This window comes from Neolamprologus brichardi, chromosome 17, assembly GCF_056152115.1.
Source record: "Neolamprologus brichardi isolate AB-2024 chromosome 17, ASM5615211v1, whole genome shotgun sequence".
NCBI lineage: Eukaryota > Metazoa > Chordata > Actinopteri > Cichliformes > Cichlidae > Neolamprologus > Neolamprologus brichardi.
The window spans coordinates 38,430,259-38,450,159 of NC_142120.1; the positions used below are offsets into that span (position 1 = coordinate 38,430,259).

Genomic DNA, 19,901 nt, shown 5'->3' on the forward strand with positions numbered 1-19,901 from the left:
AATTGGTTTCTCTCAAAATGTAAAAGAACCCACCCACCACTTTAATCACACTCTAGATCTGGTTTTAACATATGGCATAGAAACTGAACATTTAACAGTGTTTCCTGAAAACCCTCTCCTGTCTGATCATTTCTTGATAAAATTTACATTTACAATAATTGATTACGCAGCAGTGGAGAGTGGACTTTATCAAAGTAGATGTCTTTCTGAAAGCGCTGTAACTAAGTTTAAGAATATAATCCAGCCACTGTTATCATCGTCAATGCCCTGTACCAACACAGAGCAGAGCAGCTATCTGAACGCTACCCCAACAGAGGTCGATTATCTTGTTAATAATTTCACCTCCTCACTACGTACGACTCTGGATACTGTAGCTCCAGTGAAAACTAAGGTCTCTAATCAGAAGTACATGACCCCGTGGTATAATTCTCAAACACGTACCCTCAAGCAGACGACTCGTAATCTGGAGAGGAAATGGCGTGTCACAAATTTAGAGGATCATCATTTAGCCTGGAGAAATAGTTTGTTGCTTTATAAGAAAGCCCTCCGCAAAGCCAGAACAGCTTACTATTCGTCACTGATTGAAGAAAATAAGAACAACCCCAGGTTTCTCTTCAGCACTGTAGCCAGGCTGACAAAAAGCCAGAGCTCTTTTGAGCCAACCATCCCTTTAACGTTAACTAGTGATGACTTCATGAACTTCTTCACAAATAAAATTTTTATCATTAGAGAAAAAATTACCAATAATCATCCCACAGATGTAATATTATCTACAGCTACTTGTAGTTCCATTGATGTTAAGTTAGACTCTTTTTTTCCAATCGATCTTTCTGAGTTAACGTCAATAATTACTTCCTCCAAACCATCAACGTGTCTTTTAGACCCCATTCCTACAAAACTGCTCAAAGAAGTTCTGCCATTGATTAATTCTTCGATCTTATATATGATCAACCTATCTCTAATAATCGGCTATGTACCACAGGCCTTCAAGGTGGCTGCAGTTAAACCTTTACTCAAAAAGCCATCTCTAGACCCAGCAGTCTTAGCTAATTATAGGCCAATCTCCAATCTTCCTTTCATATCAAAAATCCTTGAAAGAGTAGTTGTCAAACAGCTAACAGATCATCTGCAGAGGAATGGTTTATTTGAAGAGTTTCAGACAGGTTTCAGAGTTCATCACAGCACAGAAACAGCTTTAGTGAAGGTTACAAATGATCTTCTTATGGCCTCTGACAGTGGACTCATCTCTGTGCTTGTCCTTCTTGACCTTAGTGCAGCATTCGATACTGTTGACCATAATATTCTATTAGAGCGATTAGAACATGCTGTAGGTATTACAGGTATTGCACTGCAGTGGTTTGTATCATATCTATCTAATAGACTCCAATTTGTGCATGTAAATGGAGAGTCCTCTTCACACACTGAGGTTAATTATGGAGTTCCACAGGGTTCAGTGCTAGGACCAATTCTGTTTACATTATACATGCTTCCCCTAGGCAGCATCATTAGAAGACATAGCATACATTTTCACTGCTATGCAGATGACACCCAGCTCTATCTGTCCATGAAGCCAGATAACACACACCAATTAGTTAAACTGCAGGAATGTCTTAAAGACATAAAGACTTGGATGGCCACTAACTTTCTGCTTCTAAACTCAGATAAAACTGAGGTCATTGTACTCGGCGCTGAAAAGCTTAGAAATATGGTATCTAACCAGATTCTTACTCTGGATGGCATTACCTTGGCCTCCAGTAACACTGTGAGGAACCTTGGAGTCATTTTTGACCAGGATATGTCCTTCAACGCACATATTAAACAAATATGTAAGACTGCGTTCTTCCATTTGCGCAACATCTCTAAAATTAGAAATATCCTGTCTCAGAGTGACGCTGAAAAACTAGTTCATGCATTTATTACTTCCAGGCTGGACTACTGCAATTCATTATTATCAGGATGTCCAAAAAACTCACTGAAAAGCCTTCAGTTAATCCAAAATGCTGCAGCAAGAGTACTGACAGGGACTAGAAAGAGAGAGCATATTTCTCCTGTTTTGGCTTCCCTTCATTGGCTTCCTGTTAAATCCAGAATTGAATTCAAAATCCTGCTCCTCACATACAAGGTCTTAAATAATCAGGCCCCATCTTATCTTAATGACCTTGTAGTACCATATCACCCTATTAGAGCACTTCGCTCTCGCTCTGCAGGCCTACTTGTTGTTCCTAGAGTATTTAAAAGTAGAATGGGAGGGAGAGCCTTCAGTTTTCAGGCCCCTCTTCTGTGGAACCAGCTTCCAGTTTGGATTCGGAAGACAGACACTATCTCTACTTTTAAGATTAGGCTTAAAACTTTCCTTTTTGCTAAAGCATATAGTTAGGGCTGGACCAGGTGACCCTGAATCCTCCCTTAGTTATGCTGCAATAGATGTAGGCTGCCGGGGGATTCCCATGATGCATTGAGTTTTTCCTTTCCAGTCACCTTTCTCACTCACTATGTATTAACAGACCTCTCTGTATTGAATCGTATCTGTTATTAATCTCTGTCTCTCTTCCACAGCATGTCTTTATCCTGTCTTCCTTCTCTCACCCCAACCGGTCGCAGCAGATGGCCGCCCCTCCCTGAGCCTGGTTCTGCCGGAGGTTTCTTCCTGTTAAAAGGGAGTTTTTCCTTCCCACTGTCGCCAAAGTGCTTGCTCATAGGGGGTCATATGATTGTTGGGCTTTTCTCTGTATCTATGAAGCGCCTTGAGGCGACATTTGTTGTGATTTGGCGCTATATAAATAAAATTGAATTGAATTGAATTGAATAGAGCCCTCCTGATTAACTGGACTGGTAAACTGGTAAAAAAAATCATCTATGGATCCATTTTCTCACACTTATCCAACATGATGGCAGAGAAGGAGCCATTGTTCCCCCATTCTCTCTTCACATAATGAAGAATGTTTCATACTTAATTTTTTTAATTGATCAGTACAAGAATTAGACAAAAATATAATTAGACAAAGATAACCTGAAGAAAATCAGAATCCAGCTTAAGTGAAAAGTTATTCAAACTACTTTATTAAGGGAACAGCTTTGAAAAACTGCCTTTTGTATTTACTTGGGTTCTTTTTTTACTTTGTCTGATTTTATAATGTGTTTAATGAACTGAAACATCGACGTGTGACTGTAAGGAAAAGCCTTACTATCATTTATATTATAATCTGTATAGCACTGTAGAGCACACCTTGCACCTTATCAAGCACTTCATTTAGCATCGCACTTTCAGCATGGATTTGCACAGTTAAACATTTGCACACAAGAAGTTTAATTATTTATTGAATGTTTATTGGGAATTTCAAAATCAGTTGCTAGCCTTGTTTCTGCACAACTGCTCTTCATCTAGGAATGTGGTGGTGTCTGTGAGGAGAAAGGAATGGGGATTGAGAGAACACAAGGTTTTACCAGTGAGGAAACCAGTGTCTTCTCCAAGGTGTTTGGGCAAATGTTTCCCCGGGGTCCAGACACCATTTAAAGGTTCCGGGTTGAGGCAGTGTGGGGAATCTTTTGTGCTCGGGTTTTTGGGGTTTTATAATATTGGGTTTGGTGTAGGATTAAAGTCTAAAATATTTATTAAATGTGAAATGTATGTATTTATTTATTCAAATTGGTATATTATATACTGTGGTGGAAGGTTGGGATTTAAGAATTCGCCTGTGAGTGGAATAATGGTTTAGTCTGTGACAGCTGAAGGTATTTAAGGCTGCCAGTTGTCATTAGAGGGATGATTGTGCTGTGAAGAAGCTCAAGAGTGAATCGTTTGTAAGGAGAGCCATATGGCAAATAAATACAAGTTTGTTCCACTAAAATTGTCCCGTTTCTCTCTCTGTAAATCCAGCTGCTAAGGGCTGCCTTGTTATAGATATAAATCTACCGTCTCTACCCCATGTGCGCGTGACGTGGCAGCCGTACATGAAGGTCACAGGTCGTAGCTCCTCAGCAGCCGTTATCACTGTGTCTGAAAAACTCTCTGAAGAAGCATGCCAGACAAATGGAGCTCGTCCTCTGGCTAAATTAGATCTGCATTGTTCAGAAATCGACTGAACAGTGTGTGTGTGTGTGTGTGGTGCTCCCTGTGCCTGCTTTAAACAGCGACTCATAGAAGCACAGGACTTCTTCATCATGCAGAGTGCATGTGCTGCAATCACATGATAAGTTGGCACATTTGCATTTTTAACACCTACCATAAATAACCTTGTGAGGCTGTGTGTGTAAACATCAGTGCTACAGCAGCATGTGAGTGTGAGTTCATGTCCAGCTGCTGTACTGTGACATGATCCAGCTTTTAAAGGCTGCTGTATGCTACATCCTTTCTCTACAGACGTGAACACATCAGAATTACATCCCAGCACGAGACAGAACTCGTCATTAGTTGGCGCAGCATCCACACAGCTACAGGAAGCAGCTCAGGCTGCTCGTTTCAGCCAATGTCACGATAAGAGGACAGAGATGGAGCAGGGAAGGTGAAATAAAGACATCATAAAAGAAACACAGGGAAAAGAATTTTGAATGAGTGAATTTTTCCATTTTTCTGTTTAATGTACACAAAGAAGCAACTACAAAACAAATATAAAACACTTCCACAGGAGCTCTGACCTATCGGGGCATGCAAACTGGAGCTATGGTGGCATCCTGTGGTGCTGGCAGAGGATTGTTTGGTCCTGCTGGTTAGCATGTTACAGTGCATGCCACATATGCTCCATCAGATTCAAATCTGCAGTTTCAAAGCAGGGTCAACACCTTGGCGGGTTGCAGTGTCTTACAGGCACAGGCTGCTACCATGGGTTGGTGCCTGTCTTCGGTAGGGTTAAATGTAAAAATACTATCTACACGTACAGCAGTAGTCTTAGATTTCTAGCAGTGATCAGTATTTTTCATGTTGCCTGTTGTGGTTGTGGCTGATAAGCACACTTGTAAACCCTCTAAACCAGAGGTCCCCGACCTTTTTTGCGCCACGGACCGGTTTATGTCCAACAATATTTTCATAGACCGGCCTTTAAGGTGTCGCAGATAAATATAACAAAATAAAACCAGTACCGGTGCCAAAAAATGTATTCATAGCACACGGCAAAAGACCCAGGGAAACAGAGTTGACGATAAAAATGATTTAAAAATAATGCTAAAAACCGATAAAAACCTGAAACCCATGAATTTCACACCTGAGCCTCAACTCTCGCGCGGCCCAATACTGGTCCGTATCCCGGGGGTTGGAGACCGCTGCTCTAAACCACAAAAACAAACTTTTTACGCATTCAGCTCTCAAAAACTACGCTTATATTTTGTATTCAAACCGTGCATGACGTGAAAACTCGTCTCAGTTGTTTAGATCTTGCATTTTGGAGTCCTTCAAACAGTTTGGACAGACTCACCCATGGCCCTCGAGAGGGAGCATTATTCTTCTGAATGTTGTTTATTCTTGCAGCAGGTTGCATCCAGATTGAGTTCGATGATTTGCTTAATTTCTTAGCAAAGAGAAAAAGTGAAATCACATGCAGTGCCCTGTACTGCAGAGATTTATTGTGTTAGTTCAGAAGTGACATCCCACTGCAGCAATGGCGTCTTGTTTACCTTCGCCTACAGCTTGGATCAGTCTGTAGTAGAGGAAAATAAACTCATAGCCCAATGTCAGAGGTGGGAACTGAACAGCTTGTTATATTGCCTTATATTGCATATCTACATATAGTATATAATCAACAATCTCAAAATACATATAAACTGAGTAATCCACAGTGCATGGTGTTTAGTGATACCGACTTATCCCCACTCTGTGCTGAGGCTTTAACTTTGTGCCATTGAAAGTGTGAACAAAAACACTTACAGGGTAATAACGATACATAAAGAGAGGAACTTGAGTGAATGCACACACAGTTCAGGATCACAGTAACCCAAATAGTGGCAATGATATTTATGAGAGCGTGTGAGTCATGCAATCCAAAACAAGGCAGAGTGTGAAACGACTTCTTTAGAGCACAGTAGGTAGAGCGCACCAGTGGAGGGACTGTGGGAGGATGGTGGAGAAGCAGCATACCAGGCTGTAAATCTGCTCCATCCAGCTCTTAGAGAAAGTTGAGCATGTCTTCTTCCACAGCAGTCTGGATTTGAGCTCCACATCAGGAAGCTGTTTCCATTAAGGATTATCTATGTTACTTTAATAACATGCAGACTCCCTCTGGGAAAATGAATAGATTGCTAATGCCAAACTGATGTCAATGATATATTTATCGTAGATCTATAGATTCAGACTTTACCACTGTGCAACAAATCTCTATCTGCTCAAGGATGTCCAGTAAGCTACCAGTGAATGAGTTAAGAACAAGTCTGCAACTGGGTGCCAGTTAACCTATTAAAGCATAGCAGTTTATTATTGACCTTTCAAATGATACTGCATCTTACAGGGTTTGATAAGGTATGGCATTACGTCACATCTTACTCCAAAGACGATTGCTTAGCACTAACATAAGTGACAGAAATAAGGCCAAAGTCAGTCGATCTATAATGAAGATGATCATTTTTATAACGTGTTGCTAATAGACATGCCCAGATGTATTAGAGATCAGGGTTTGAATATCAGCAGAATAGCCTTTTTAATTGCCCTTTAAGCTTTGAGCTATTGGCTCTAGACTAATATAGTAACAGCAGCTAAACTATGAGGTCAGAATGAAGTATGTTTTTGAGAGCGGGTGTATAACTCAATATGCAAAACCAAATGGAGAGATTCCCCGTCACCTTTCTCCACTGGGTTTGAAGTCTACTGGGCCTTTCTTGCTTTACTAGACTGGATCTGCATTCCCAGATTGAGTCTCCGCTCTTTAGTCCCTTCAAAATTATGCAAATGTAATAAAACTGTTGTAGTTTGTCCCGTTCTCATGAGAACACTTATTGAATGATTTTGGTGTCGAATCTATCCTAAATAGTCTAGGAAGTCATGGTTGAAATGAAATGTAATGGCAATAATGTGTTTTTGTCTTCTTTGTCTTCTTTCTCTTAGTTTATTGCCTTCGTGTCTTTGTTCTTCATCCTGGTTTCCATTACCACCTTCTGTTTGGAGACTCATGAGGCTTTCAACAAAATCATCAACAAGACTGATGTGGCGCGGGACGGCAACGTGACCGACTCAGGTCCACAGTATGAGATCGAAACTGATCCTGCTCTTACATATGTGGAAGGTGTTTGTGTCTTCTGGTTCACCATTGAGTTCCTGGTGCGTGTGACCTTCTGCCCAGTCAAGTTGGAGTTTTTTAAGAGTCTTCTTAACATCATCGACTTCGTGGCTATCTTGCCTTTCTACTTGGAGGTTGGGCTGAGCGGCCTTTCTTCAAAGGCTGCCAAGGATGTGTTGGGTTTCCTCAGGGTGGTTCGTTTTGTTCGTATTCTGCGTATCTTCAAGTTAACACGACACTTTGTGGGACTTAGAGTACTGGGCCACACGTTACGGGCTAGCACCAATGAATTCCTGCTGCTCATCATCTTCCTGGCATTGGGAGTGTTAATTTTTGCCACAATGATATACTATGCCGAAAGAATCGGCGCCAAGCCCAATGATCCCACGGCTACCCTCCACACTAAGTTCAAGAACATCCCCATCGGCTTCTGGTGGGCCGTGGTAACCATGACAACACTGGGATATGGTGATATGTATCCAGAGACCTGGTCAGGTATGGTCGTGGGCGCATTATGTGCTTTAGCCGGTGTGCTGACGATAGCCATGCCTGTGCCCGTTATCGTCAATAACTTTGGAATGTACTATTCTCTGGCTATGGCCAAGCAGAAGTTACCCAAAAAGAGGAAGAAACATATCCCTCAAGCAGTGCAGGGAGGCTCCCCCACCTACTGCAAAGCTGATCTCAACACCACCTGCAACAGTACTCAAGGTGACCTGTGCCACGTCAAAGGCAGCAGGGTACTAGAACGCAACCGTTCAGGTAAGACCATATGTTTAGACAAAGATCATATGGAAAACAGAACTTAGAGACGCTTTGTTTAACAGTTAATTCAGATTACACTGGAGGGGGTTGTTTATGTAGTGACAATGAAGAGAAGTCATGAGGGACTTCCTTTCAGTTAGAGAGCCGTGGCCATCTGACAGATTCTACACATGATTTCCCCATGTGACCCATAAGCTCCAACGCAGTTCCCCAACAGATACTGAGCTGTTTTTACAGCACCAATGCCAAAGGTACAGAGAGTGGGAGATAAGCATTCAGACTCCTCGTTTCCAAGTGTTTCTTCCTGTAGGGATTGCTCATTTGGTGCTCAGACCGTAGGTGGCTGCTTTTCCCTCCAGTACCATATCAGTAATTGACTCTGACACATCTGATATTGATGGAAATTAATGTTGACCTCTGTATAGTCGCTAATACAGACATTCCTCAGGGTAGGTGCTCCCTACTATCTGTTTATTAAGTCCCTGAAACTTACATTTAATAACCGCAGAATATTTCATGATTCATTGACTGGATGCACAAACAGAATTATTCTGCCATAGTCGCCTCTCTGATTTTCTCAAAGGTCATTTAGAACTTAAGTCTGCAAAGATACTTTCCTCTCATGTATCCTTTAAATAGGACATATAGATACCAGCTTTGTACTGAGTCTGATAGTTCATGCAACCCCCAACCCTGTGACATCAGAATATGTTGTTGTTTTAACTGTTGTTGGTCATGGTACACACCAAATCATACAACTTGTTCTGAACAATTACATATTTTTGCAGTTTTTAAATCAAACAATCACAGTGTAATCAAAGTACAGAATTGTGGCTTTTAATTCAAAGAGTTTTACAGTAATGTTTGCATTTACTGTTTATGAATCACAGCCATAGTTCCCATTGGCAGAGGCTCAAAGTAATTGGACAAACTAACATAATTTCAAATGTAAGGACTGTTTTGAATCCTTTCAAGTCTAGAGCCCATGGATCTCATTACATATATATTTCCGCCACTGAGACGCTCTGCCAGGTCTTTATTTAGTTGCCACTCGTTTGTAAGTTGTGCCTTCAGTTTTTGGTTTTGCTTTTTTGGGGGAGGGGCTCCTTGCACTGATGTCTCTTTGGATGAAATATAGAGAATTCACCTGTCCAGGTAACACATATGCGAGTTAATTCATTGGAGCCATGAAGGTGCATCTGAAATTAAGACTATGTCAAACAATTGACTCTAATTCCTGAACAGATAATACAGTTTTTGCACCCGTTCAGTTAAAGTCTGCACCAATCACGTCATCACTGTTTGATTTAAAATCGAATACGTTTGAGGGCACAGATGTATAAATCTGTGTAGCTATGGTAATTGCTAACGCTCCACACTGGTGTTAGTTAATCTTGATACTTTTTCATCTTTACCAATAATTTCCATCCCCAAAAAATTGATATGATTCTCCTGCAAAGGGAAACACTGCTATACTTTATTCCACTGTGCCCAGGACCTCCACTGTCATCCACAAACTATTAGAACCACGTAAATGCACCAGCCCTTCAACTTTATGACATATTTAATCATAAAAATTGACATGGCCAATTGTGAAACTGTCAGTACGTGTCTTTAGTCCCCAAAGAGGAGCTCTCTGACTGCCAGAGCATGTAGTTACACGTTAAGAAGAATGTGTTAGCCTGATCTCCTTCCTAATAATGGATGGAAAATGTCACTCAAATGCACAGTCATAGCTCTTTTATATAGACAAGGCAAAAACAACATCAGGTTTTGGCTCTATGAATTATGCTATTTGGCAGGGTTTTCCTTTTTGAGTAACAATGGAAACATCAGTCTCACCTGTATCTTTTCACGAGGTTAAAGTAAAAACAGATTTCTTGAAATCTTTGAAATCCACAGAGTGTCGTCATTCCATGGATCATAGTTTCTTTCTGTTAAAGGCAGACGTGAGGATTGTGGTTTCATTGCTTGGTAACTTCTTCTGTTGTCATGTCTATAAGGGAAAAGTACCACAAAGTCATCAGCTTGGTGTAAACTGCATGAATGAACAAAAGCAAATATGGATGTGCAAATGGATTTTCTCTCAGTTCTGTCTGTAGACTGCAGCGGGGGCAGTGACCTCACCATGTCTCCTGAGGAGAGGGTTCCCATGCGTAGGTCCAGCACCCGAGAACAGGACCGCCGGAGTGGGGGCACCTGTTTCCTGCTTGCTGCCAGTGATTACACCTGCCCTGCAGACGGGGGGATACGAAAGACAGGTAGTTTAACTGATATGTAAAATTTCACTTTTTTAATGTCATTTAATTCAACATAGAACATTGTGATGTCATTTTATAAAAGTATTCTGAAAAGCATGCAGATCTGTTGTTCATTGGGAAATCATTGTCAAATCCACGCTTGCTGTTGTGCACTGCTACTGATTAGCTGTTTGAATCATCAGTCATCATTAGTAAAGTTCAGTTTCCTGGAACCACCGGTCTGAATAAACCGCCTATCATTTTAGAAGGTACTATTAAAATCACAGATACTTGTCCAAATGCTCATCAGCTGATCCATGTCCTCAGTGAGTGGCACACCAACATCCCAGGAAGGGAGGAGGCTTTATGTTCAGCCCTAGTCAGCTCAGGTAACGTAACCTGTTGATGTGCTGTCGCGACCCTCCACAGACGCTGCATAACATTTTTGGCATTTCTAAGGGGCAAACGCTTCCCGGCAGCTGACTCAGAACTGTTGCTTTCTTCACAATTTATTCCTGTTTTCTGGTTGCCTGGAAACAGTTGAATAAATTTCTGACCCAGTGTCTTACTTTTTTGGCTGTGGCCTGGTCCACTGTCCGTCCACAGAATGCAAAGTACATCATCTGCCTGTAAGGTGATGATACACCAGCAAACAGGTTTTCACTGTCAGAGAGGATAAAAGGTTAAGGAACCAGATTTTAGTCAACTCATAAACATTGACTTCTTCATTTTTATTATTGGCTAATGGCCAAGCCATGAGCGATTTATCAGCAGACCAGTATTATCAGCTGATATTAGTTATATGCTGCTCTATTTGACATGGCCAATAAATGAAAATCAGCAAAAGAGATGAGTGTTGATACTGCGTAGTTTGTCCATCCAACGACACTCAGTAACTTCTCTGTGGGTAACACACATGTTTGGGATACAGCAACAAGCTTATCCAAGCAGTAGGGTATAAATCACCAATGGATATCAGTCTTATAGCTCTGGCTACCGTTCTTACAAATCCTGTATTGGCTGAGCACTACCAAACATCATCATCAGAGAATCTGCAGGAAAGAGACGAGGTTTGAGTTTCTGTTTGTAACTCTTGGCCATGAAGCTAACATTTATTTCTAAAGACAGAAGCTAGCTAGGCAGGGAAGCTTACATTATCAGCTCCTGTTAGAATTGATAAATACACTATTTATCAATTCTATTGAACTTTTTCTCTTGTACCTTTGGTTTTTACATTATTTAGCAAACCATCCATTCCAATAAAGCAGTTCTTTAAATTTGAGTTTACAGAAAAATTAAGAAGTCACTTACCCAAATATTATGAGTTGGAAATAGCTCTGATTGCATGACTGAAATAATGTTTTTCATAAAACTACAGGAATAAAATTCATCTTTATTTGCTGTCAGACTTGCCCTCCTGAATTGCAGAGCACATGTCACCTTGTGCCAGTACATTGTGAAAAGGTCAGACTCAGAAAAGGCTTGCTAACACTTTGACCCAGCCTAAAGGTTATTGTTAAGTTTGCACCTGCTGAATTTGTTGTGTTGTTGCTGTTCTGTATGATATCAAAGGCAGAAAAGGTCAGGAAACTAGTGATGGGATTTCCGGCTCCTTTTAGAGAACCGGCTCTTTTGGCTCGGCTCATTAAAAAGAGCCGGCTCGTTCGCCCCCTGAACCGGCTCTTCAGGTTGTTTTGTTGCTCTAATTAATTTATTATTAACAACAATATAAAATTATGCACAAAAGGAATTACTCATGTAAAAAAAAAAAGTGGTTTTATTTATATATGTTTATATATAAATATATGCGGTGGCCCCTAGAGACAAAACACGTACAAACTCCAAAACTGTCATGGTCCTGAGTCTGCCGTCTCAGTGTTTTAGGTTTCTTTATGCTTTTGTTATTCTGATTAGGTATTTCATTATTATTCGCCATTTTGTTAGGTTTCTGTTCTGTGCCTGTCCTGGTCCTCCTTCCATGTTCCCCCCCGTCTGTCCTTGATGTCATTGTGCCTGTTTATGAGTCTGCGTCTGTGTCTTTGTCTGTCTATGGTGTCATACCGTCTGTTTGTGAATCTGTCTGTTTAGTTCAGCGTCTTGTCCAGTTCTGTGTCTGAGTTTCCTGTTTTATTCTGAAGGTCTCTGTCTCATGTGAGTGTGTTCAGGTTACGCTTCCTCTGTCCCGTCAGCTCTGATTTCTCCCAGCTGTGTTGCCCTCCTGCCTCTCATCCCCTGATCACTGCTGTGTGTATTTAAGCCCTGTGTGTTCTCCTGCCTGTTGCTGGTTCGTCTGTGTTCCATGGTGTCCTGTCCCTCATCTGTGTCTTTCTGCCTCTCCCCCATTCTGGTACCCTCTCAGGTTTGTCATTTAGTTTTTCCAGTTTAGGTCTTTAGTTTTGTCTTCCCTCTGTGCCTGTTTTGCCTTCTCCCCTCTGTGTAAATAAACATCACTAGCATTATCAGCTACTGCCTGCGTTTTGGGTCCTTTCTCCCTTCTACACAACATGGCTCGCCTCGGCAGCCGTGACAAAAACACGTTTCTAGCATTAACTGAACTTCCAAACAGAGCTACTAGATCACTTAAATTACACAATTGAAAGCATGTGTGTATTGTTTGTGTATTTATACACAAGCACTCATATATATTCAAATAATTAAAAAAAAAATTAATTTACCTGTTACTACCACACATCAAATCCGGTCGTTGGTACTTGCTGGCTTGTGTAGCCACGAGGTAACAAAAGCTCAACACTGCCCCCTAGCATCCTGGAGCACTTCTGTTGTGTCTTTACGTGTTTTGGAGTTTTTACGTGCTTTGTCTGTAGGGGCCACCGTAAATATGCTTTTATTTATTCACTCCACATAAAATGTAATAAATAAATCATATAATACAAAAACCAACTATTCATATTTCAACTTTTAACTATTTAAATTTTCAGCTTTTTCCTTTTAAACAAATTTAAAGTGAAACAACACAAAACACTGCAAACCACAACACAATTAAATATAAATTAAAATATGAAAACAAAAAGAAGATGCACATTCTCTGTCATATGGACCTGCATGAATAAACTTTCTGAATCCTTTATCATCTGCAACTGAAAATAGTTGTGGATGATTACTATACCTTTCTAATGTGACGTTGTTGTCCCTGGCTCTCTCTCTCTCTCCCTCCCGCTCTGTTCCTGTGCTACTGAGTGTAACTACCGCCCCTCCCCCCTCTGCCCAGCGTAAAGCACAAGGCTCGCGTGCGGAGTGAAGCGGGAAAAAAGTGCAAGAGAGAGGGTGAGAGAAAGAAAAAAAAAAACCACGGCTCGCGATAAGGAGCCGGCTCGCGTCGTTCACGTCAAAGAGTCGGCTCTAAGAGCCATTTCGTTCGCGACGACACATCACTACAGGAAACAAAGCGCATAAATCAAGCAGCTCACAGAGCAGAGATTAGTTCAGACTGCAGTTTTTTTGATAGATGCAGATTATCTCTGCTAAATAGAGAACATACCAAAATGTCATTCAGATTGCTTTTTCTATTTACCTGCAGAGACATGAATCTTGTGTTAATCTGCAAAGTGGAAGCGTTAAGCCTTGGCTAACTGCCTTGTATGGGAAGGTAGCTGCATCTCCAGGAGCCTAGCTGAATATCCGACTCCTAATGTTATTGCTGTAAAGCTACCTCGCACTCATTGGATGGCAGGCAAATCAGTGCTTCTGTTCCACTGATTATTTTTGCTAAAGCACCCATTATACAAGAATTCTAATGAATGCAAATCATTCATTAGGCTTGCTAACAGAGCCTTATTTTTCATTGCATTAAGCAAAAGAAACAACAACAAAAAACAACTGCTGATGGCTTTGAGGTGGTTACTGGAGTAGTCTAACAGGTTAACCTGTCCACATCTTCAGCGACAGCGCATCATGATTGTCAGTGAAGTCAGGTGAGCAGCTGTCCCTTTTATCCATCATGGTTGCAGTTGCCACCACACTGACGGTAATGCATAAAACATGGGTTCCTTTCTTGTTCCCACTACCTGTTGGCGCAGACCCAGGCTCTCTTTTGTTCTGCTCGCTTGGCTCGTTCTGAAAGAGCCCCAGTTTAATTTGCACCCATGCTCTCAGTGAATCAAATGGTGGTGTATGCAGAGTGGTAATGAGGCAACATTTCCATTTGCTGTTCCTCATCAGCCGATTGGCATGCTTCATTAATGCGCTGGCTGCTGTGGCTTGTTTGGTTATTTTGAACCCAATGCAGATTTACTGATGTGCATCACACGCAGCATTTTCAGAAGTTTGAGCTGTTGTTGTTAAGATGATTGAATTAAGGTGTGTCGATTATCATCATCATGTGTCTGGATTCATACACACAAATACAGTAATATTTGATACATAATCTAAGACACATGCATGTTGTTTATTTTAAGCTACATATTGTGGCTCAGTATAAGAATTGGTGGTTTATATGTGCACTTGTTAACTGTAACCGTTCCTTGGAAAGTTTATCCATTTCTAATGGGAGAAAATACTAATGATGGTGTCACTGGTGCCATAACATGAACGACTGTTTTTCTTCAGCCCTAAAGTTAAAGAATGATAATATCTCTTATTTAGCTAAAACGACTCTGACAGAGTTCACAGAGGTATTTCTCAGGGGCGGAGCTTGCTCTGCAAGTTACAGAAATACAATTACGGAGGAGCTCCGCTGGCCTGCAAGGTTCAAAGAACTTCAAGATACATACAGCTTCAAATGGCAACACATAAAGTTTCCAAAATAGATATGCTACTGCTAACTACAGGGTAGCACGACTGCTCTATTATTAGTTTTCATTACAAGCACCAAGAAACAGAAACACTGTCTACAATATAAACAAAATCAAAAGCTGACCTTTCCTCTTCCGTCCCATATCAACTTTTCATTAAGTAACTAAGCACCACTTTTTCAGAGGAAATATTGTCAGTAAAGTAAAAGAGAAATGAAGTCGATTCCCAGCATCAGAGGACTGACTACAAATCCCACAAATGTTCCTGCGTCAAACACCGGCCTGATCACTGACCTAACACTCCCGAGCCAAAGACAGCTGTGCAGCTTCTTTTTTCAACTTAATTTCACCAAAGCTGCCATCGGTGACGTCGTGCAGCTATGTGGGGCATCTCTGATGAAGGACATGTCGCTGCCACTGATAGAGAGGAGCAGCCACACGCCAGCAGAAACAGATAACCTTCACAATGACTAATTCACTAGTTCACTGACCATCCACGAGTTAGCAAACCTGTGGTCCAAGATGCTGCAGAACAAATCACAAAGCTTTCTTTCTGTATCTGTAGATATGGGTCAAAGCAGGAACAAGTTCATTAAAGCAGAACGTTTTCTTAAGAATCTACTTAAAGCAATATTGATTCTTTTTCAATGACAGCATTTTGTACTGTTCAAATTCAATATTTCATCTTAACAGTTTTAAATAAATAGCACAGCTGGCCAAAAAGTGAGATTCAACTCTGACATGCTAAACTGCTGGCATTGTTGGACCCTAAAGAGAAAAACATGAATGCTGTGCATGGTGCGGTTTTAAAGTCTTCCACTTTTTCATCGCTCGATTTGAAAACATTTAGACACTTTGATGTGGCATAGAGATTTTCTTGCCATCTGAAAATATAATATTATTGGGCAACATATTGATATAGTAGTGCATTGTTCAACAATAAAAGCCTTATTTCAACATCTGCTGTGACGACAAGGCTACCAGTAACTCCCTGCTAGCATAGCATGATGTCGCCACACAAACGGCAGCTTTTTACACTTATTTTGTTTCAGGCAAAGATTTAAATAAAGAGAATTTAATTATGCATCGATTTACTGCAGGAACTAAAGATGTGAACAGCTGTCAGTGTGTCCAGTTTTGTTTGTATTTGTTGTAGATGTAATGGATTTCATATTTCAGTTACTTCAGCAACAACATAGATAGTTTGCACTTAAAGCAATCTTAAGAAGCACTTTTGAGCCAGTGAGGTTGTTTCTCCAGGCCTAAGAATTTCAATATGCTTTATGGCCGGTGTCATGAAATGTGCTGCACATGCACTCACCATACAGGATGCTACTGTTGCTATGTCTCACTCCTGTCTCCTGTCTTGTCTCGGTTCACTCGGCTGGCTCGGATTTGGATCGTTGCCTGCCTGCCTGCCTGCCTGCCTGCCTGTGTGTGTTCATGTCCTGTTCCTGCACCACCTCCACCACCACCACCACCTTTGTCGCCCCCCTCATCTGAAGGCTATGAGAAATCCCGGAGCTTAAACAACATAGCGGGCATGACTGGCATGGCTGGTAACACTCTGAGGCTGTCTCCTGTGACCTCGCCCTATGGATCGCCCTGCCCGCTACGCCGCTCTCGTTCCCCTATCCCTTCCATCCTGTGAGATGTCCACCTCTGGACCGCTTTGACCCCAACCAACCCATATCCGTTCCACTAACAAACCACATCCCCCTGGCATCAAATCCAAACTCTGTTTAGTTCTTGTGACTAGTGGAAAAGTACTCCACCATCGTAGCCAAGAATCGTGTAAATGTCTCGAGTAACCTGAGCAAGTTCTGCGCTTTTCCTCCAAGGTACATCTGCTTAGCTCACATTCATCTCCTGATGTACCTTTTAGCTCGATATTATCATAATGTGAGTCTTGCAATAAAAAACTGTTACTGGTGGCTTCAGAGGTAGCAGCCATAACGTGTAATAAAGGACATTTAATAATCAGGGATATTAGATGTTGTTATATTTAGATACCTTGATGTGCTTCCAGAAAAAGAAAGAGAGATGTCACTTTGTTTTAACCTCACACAAACTGTGACTTTGTTGATGGTAAACTGTGTTATGATTGGGTTGGAGTTGGAGAGGAGGGGCAAGTCGCTTTCCACCCACCGTTGGGCCTGCTCATGTTTCTTGCATGGATCATCCTGTAACCATCGTCTTCAAGCAGCGTGCACAGAGGAGGGGAGGAGAGGATCTGTAGGACAGACTTGGAGTTGTTTCTATAAAACGTTGTTATGTTGGGATTTAGGCGAGGGAGGGCGTCCCCGACTCGTACCATGTCTCATTCTGCCATTGGCTTCAGCAACAATCCACCGAGGAGCCTGAAAACACCCAGCTGGGCGTTGCTTTCTGCTCGTTTGCTGCTATTTCTGAATAACTTTCTCCTCCTCTGTGTCTAATTTTCTTTTTCCTCTGACGTAGTGCCACCAAATCTGTTTCTGGTTGTTTACTCACAGATAACTGCAAAGAGGTTGTCTTTACTGGTTTTACACAAGCAGAGAGCAGCGTTCTGTCTTAATGGCTTGAAGAAAGGCACCGCCATAGTGGAAAGGTAAAGGAATGAGGGTGCGGCGCCATCTCACCCTTTTCTTGGCTATTTTTCAGTATGTGTGTGTGTGTGTGTGTGTGTGGGGGGGGGGGGCATAGACAGGTAGCATTTTATTCATGAGACCACAAAAATAAATAGATGCACGTCCCAGACTAAACAGTTGAAAGTGAAATCAGTGTTTTTGACAATGACAGGCGTAAACTGCCTCTGCGTACCAACAGGTGGGACAGCAGACGTAACCATGCAGCAGTGTGCCTCGCCCATCACTACAGTATGTCTATAGAAGTAGCAGGAGGTTGCTAAGCAACTGGCTCACAACTAGATGCATCTTCCACGTAGCTCGGCAAAAAGTCAAACTATCAGAAAGAGGAGCTCGTCTTTGTCTTTGCACCTCGTTATTGATTCACGCCTTACATGAACGAGCCAGCACACAGACGAGCCTTTACAAATACAATTTGGTACTGTTTTGATTTTTGTGCATTTTAAGCAGACAGCGTGTGCATGGTGAGATCTGATGCATTTCTTTCATCCAGACATGTATTTATATTTTATTTAGACAATTCATTTCCTATTTGAATAACAGTGGGATAAATTGTCATCAGTATGAGGACCTATTGCAGTGGGGAGACCTCATTTGGAGCCATAAGGCCACGCCTACAGGACAATAAGGATGAGGACGCACCCGAGAGCCACTGACCGACAGGCTGTCGGTGAGCAGACTGGACGACTCGTCCTTAAAAGAGACTATCTAGTGCGTAGATTCTGCTCCTGTAAATACAAAACAACACAGCACATCTGGGCCACGTGGCTCTGTCCACACATCTGTCTTTTGATATAGCGAGTCAGGTACGAGGCGGCTCGCTGCTACGTTGACACTCTGAGTCGATCGTATTTCTTGCTGTGGTATCCCTCCTCGCAATAAATGTATTGAGACGCATCAGTCGAGGCACTTTGTGTTCAAAACAAGGAGTGTGTTCATATATGAAATTCCACACCGAGTATATACAGTGTAGAGAGGCAACGTTGAATAAATGTGATCATCTCTGCTTTTGTTTCTCTCTGTAATTTCAGTAGGTTAACTGCTCTGCTGTGTGTAACTGTGTGTGTGTGGGCGTGTCCTAACAATCCAGGGTAAGGTCTATAGCTTGAAAGGCCCGGTCAGACCAGCGAGTGGACTCGATGCTGTCACTCTTGTACATTTAGCACCAACAGAAATGAGACAGAGCTCCCCTGTGATGCAGTGCCGTTGTAGAAGTCCCCTCTCTACCCTGCGTTAGTGCTGCAGACGTTCATCTCTATAAACCAAATTACTCTGACCAGACGATTCCTCATGACTCCTGGTGGCTAACAAAAACAACTTGATTCTTCCAGATCTTTCCCCTTATGGGGGTGAAGCAAACGTGTAGCAGAAGTTTATACAGCGGGACTTCTAGAATGGCTACATCTGCACCGTAGCAATCCCACATACCCACACAATCAGATTGGATTCGCAATAAGCACCCGAAAAACAAAAGCACCGATCCACACTGTGATTTCAGGAGCCTGTTAAAACAGGAAGGTGAAGGAAAACGAAGCTGCCAGGCGAGATCTGAAAGAGGCACAGCGGCACAGTTTAGGCTAGCTGCTCCAGTGCCGCCCTGACCATCCTCCTCATGTAGTACACACGCTGCTTCACTCTTTGGATCGACAAAGGGGTACCGTTCTTCGTGTATTTCTAGGATGATGTTATAACTTGAAAAAAAAGGTGTTTATTTTTTTGAAACCAGAACATGTATTTTTGTGTCTTACTGTGGAGTACTTTGCTCTTTCCTGTAAAGTCCTGGTAGTCTGATGCTGTGCTTCTACATCGTGTCCTCCAACTGTCAGGCTTTTGATCCAAGTTCATGTTTCGTATGTTTTACTGTGAGCATAATTCTAGTTTTTGTAATTCTGTATTTGTGGAGCCTTTTGTTGGCAAGTGCATGCTGAAAAGAAAAATCATTATGTCAAACTGTAAAAGAAATAAAATAAGATGACATATTGTATATCACGTTCAAAACAATGTGTATAGAGTGAAGGTAAATACTATGTGAGAGACTCACATAAACTATTTATCTTTTAACTGATGGTCTCTGTCTTAATTTCACCTATTTTCTTCTTGGTTGTCAGAAAAACACAAATGTGTGTTTAACCTTCACGCACACCACACAAACCCTCACTTTTCATATAGGAGTCAATTGTCTCCACTTTTCTAAATAGAAAATCGACTTATTTCTTTTGATAATGCTTAACTTCACCTATTAAACCACGTTCAAACTTTTCCCTTTACATTAGTGACTCAGTCACACTGGAAATCTTCCTGTGAATAAGAACAATCGGT

General features: G+C 41.6%; 1 protein-coding gene across 4 annotated transcripts in view; it reads left to right on the forward strand.

Moving 5' to 3' along the window:
* The window catches only part of kcnc2 (potassium voltage-gated channel, Shaw-related subfamily, member 2), a 155,453-nt gene that overhangs the window by 87,115 nt on the left and 48,437 nt on the right, over positions 1–19,901 (forward strand). The window contains exons 2-5 of one of the 4 annotated variants that reach the window (XM_087831196.1): positions 7,028–7,961; positions 10,055–10,225; positions 17,451–17,545; positions 18,126–19,590. In XM_087831196.1, coding sequence (XP_087687322.1) covers positions 7,028–7,961; positions 10,055–10,225; positions 17,451–17,512 — 1,167 coding nt within the window. In that variant the 3' untranslated portion in view covers positions 17,513–17,545; positions 18,126–19,590. Of the gene's footprint in view, positions 1–7,027; positions 7,962–10,054; positions 10,226–16,460; positions 19,591–19,901 lie in introns of those variants that run through there. The other 3 variants (XM_087831197.1, XM_087831195.1, XM_087831198.1) reach the window with 3 other exon arrangements.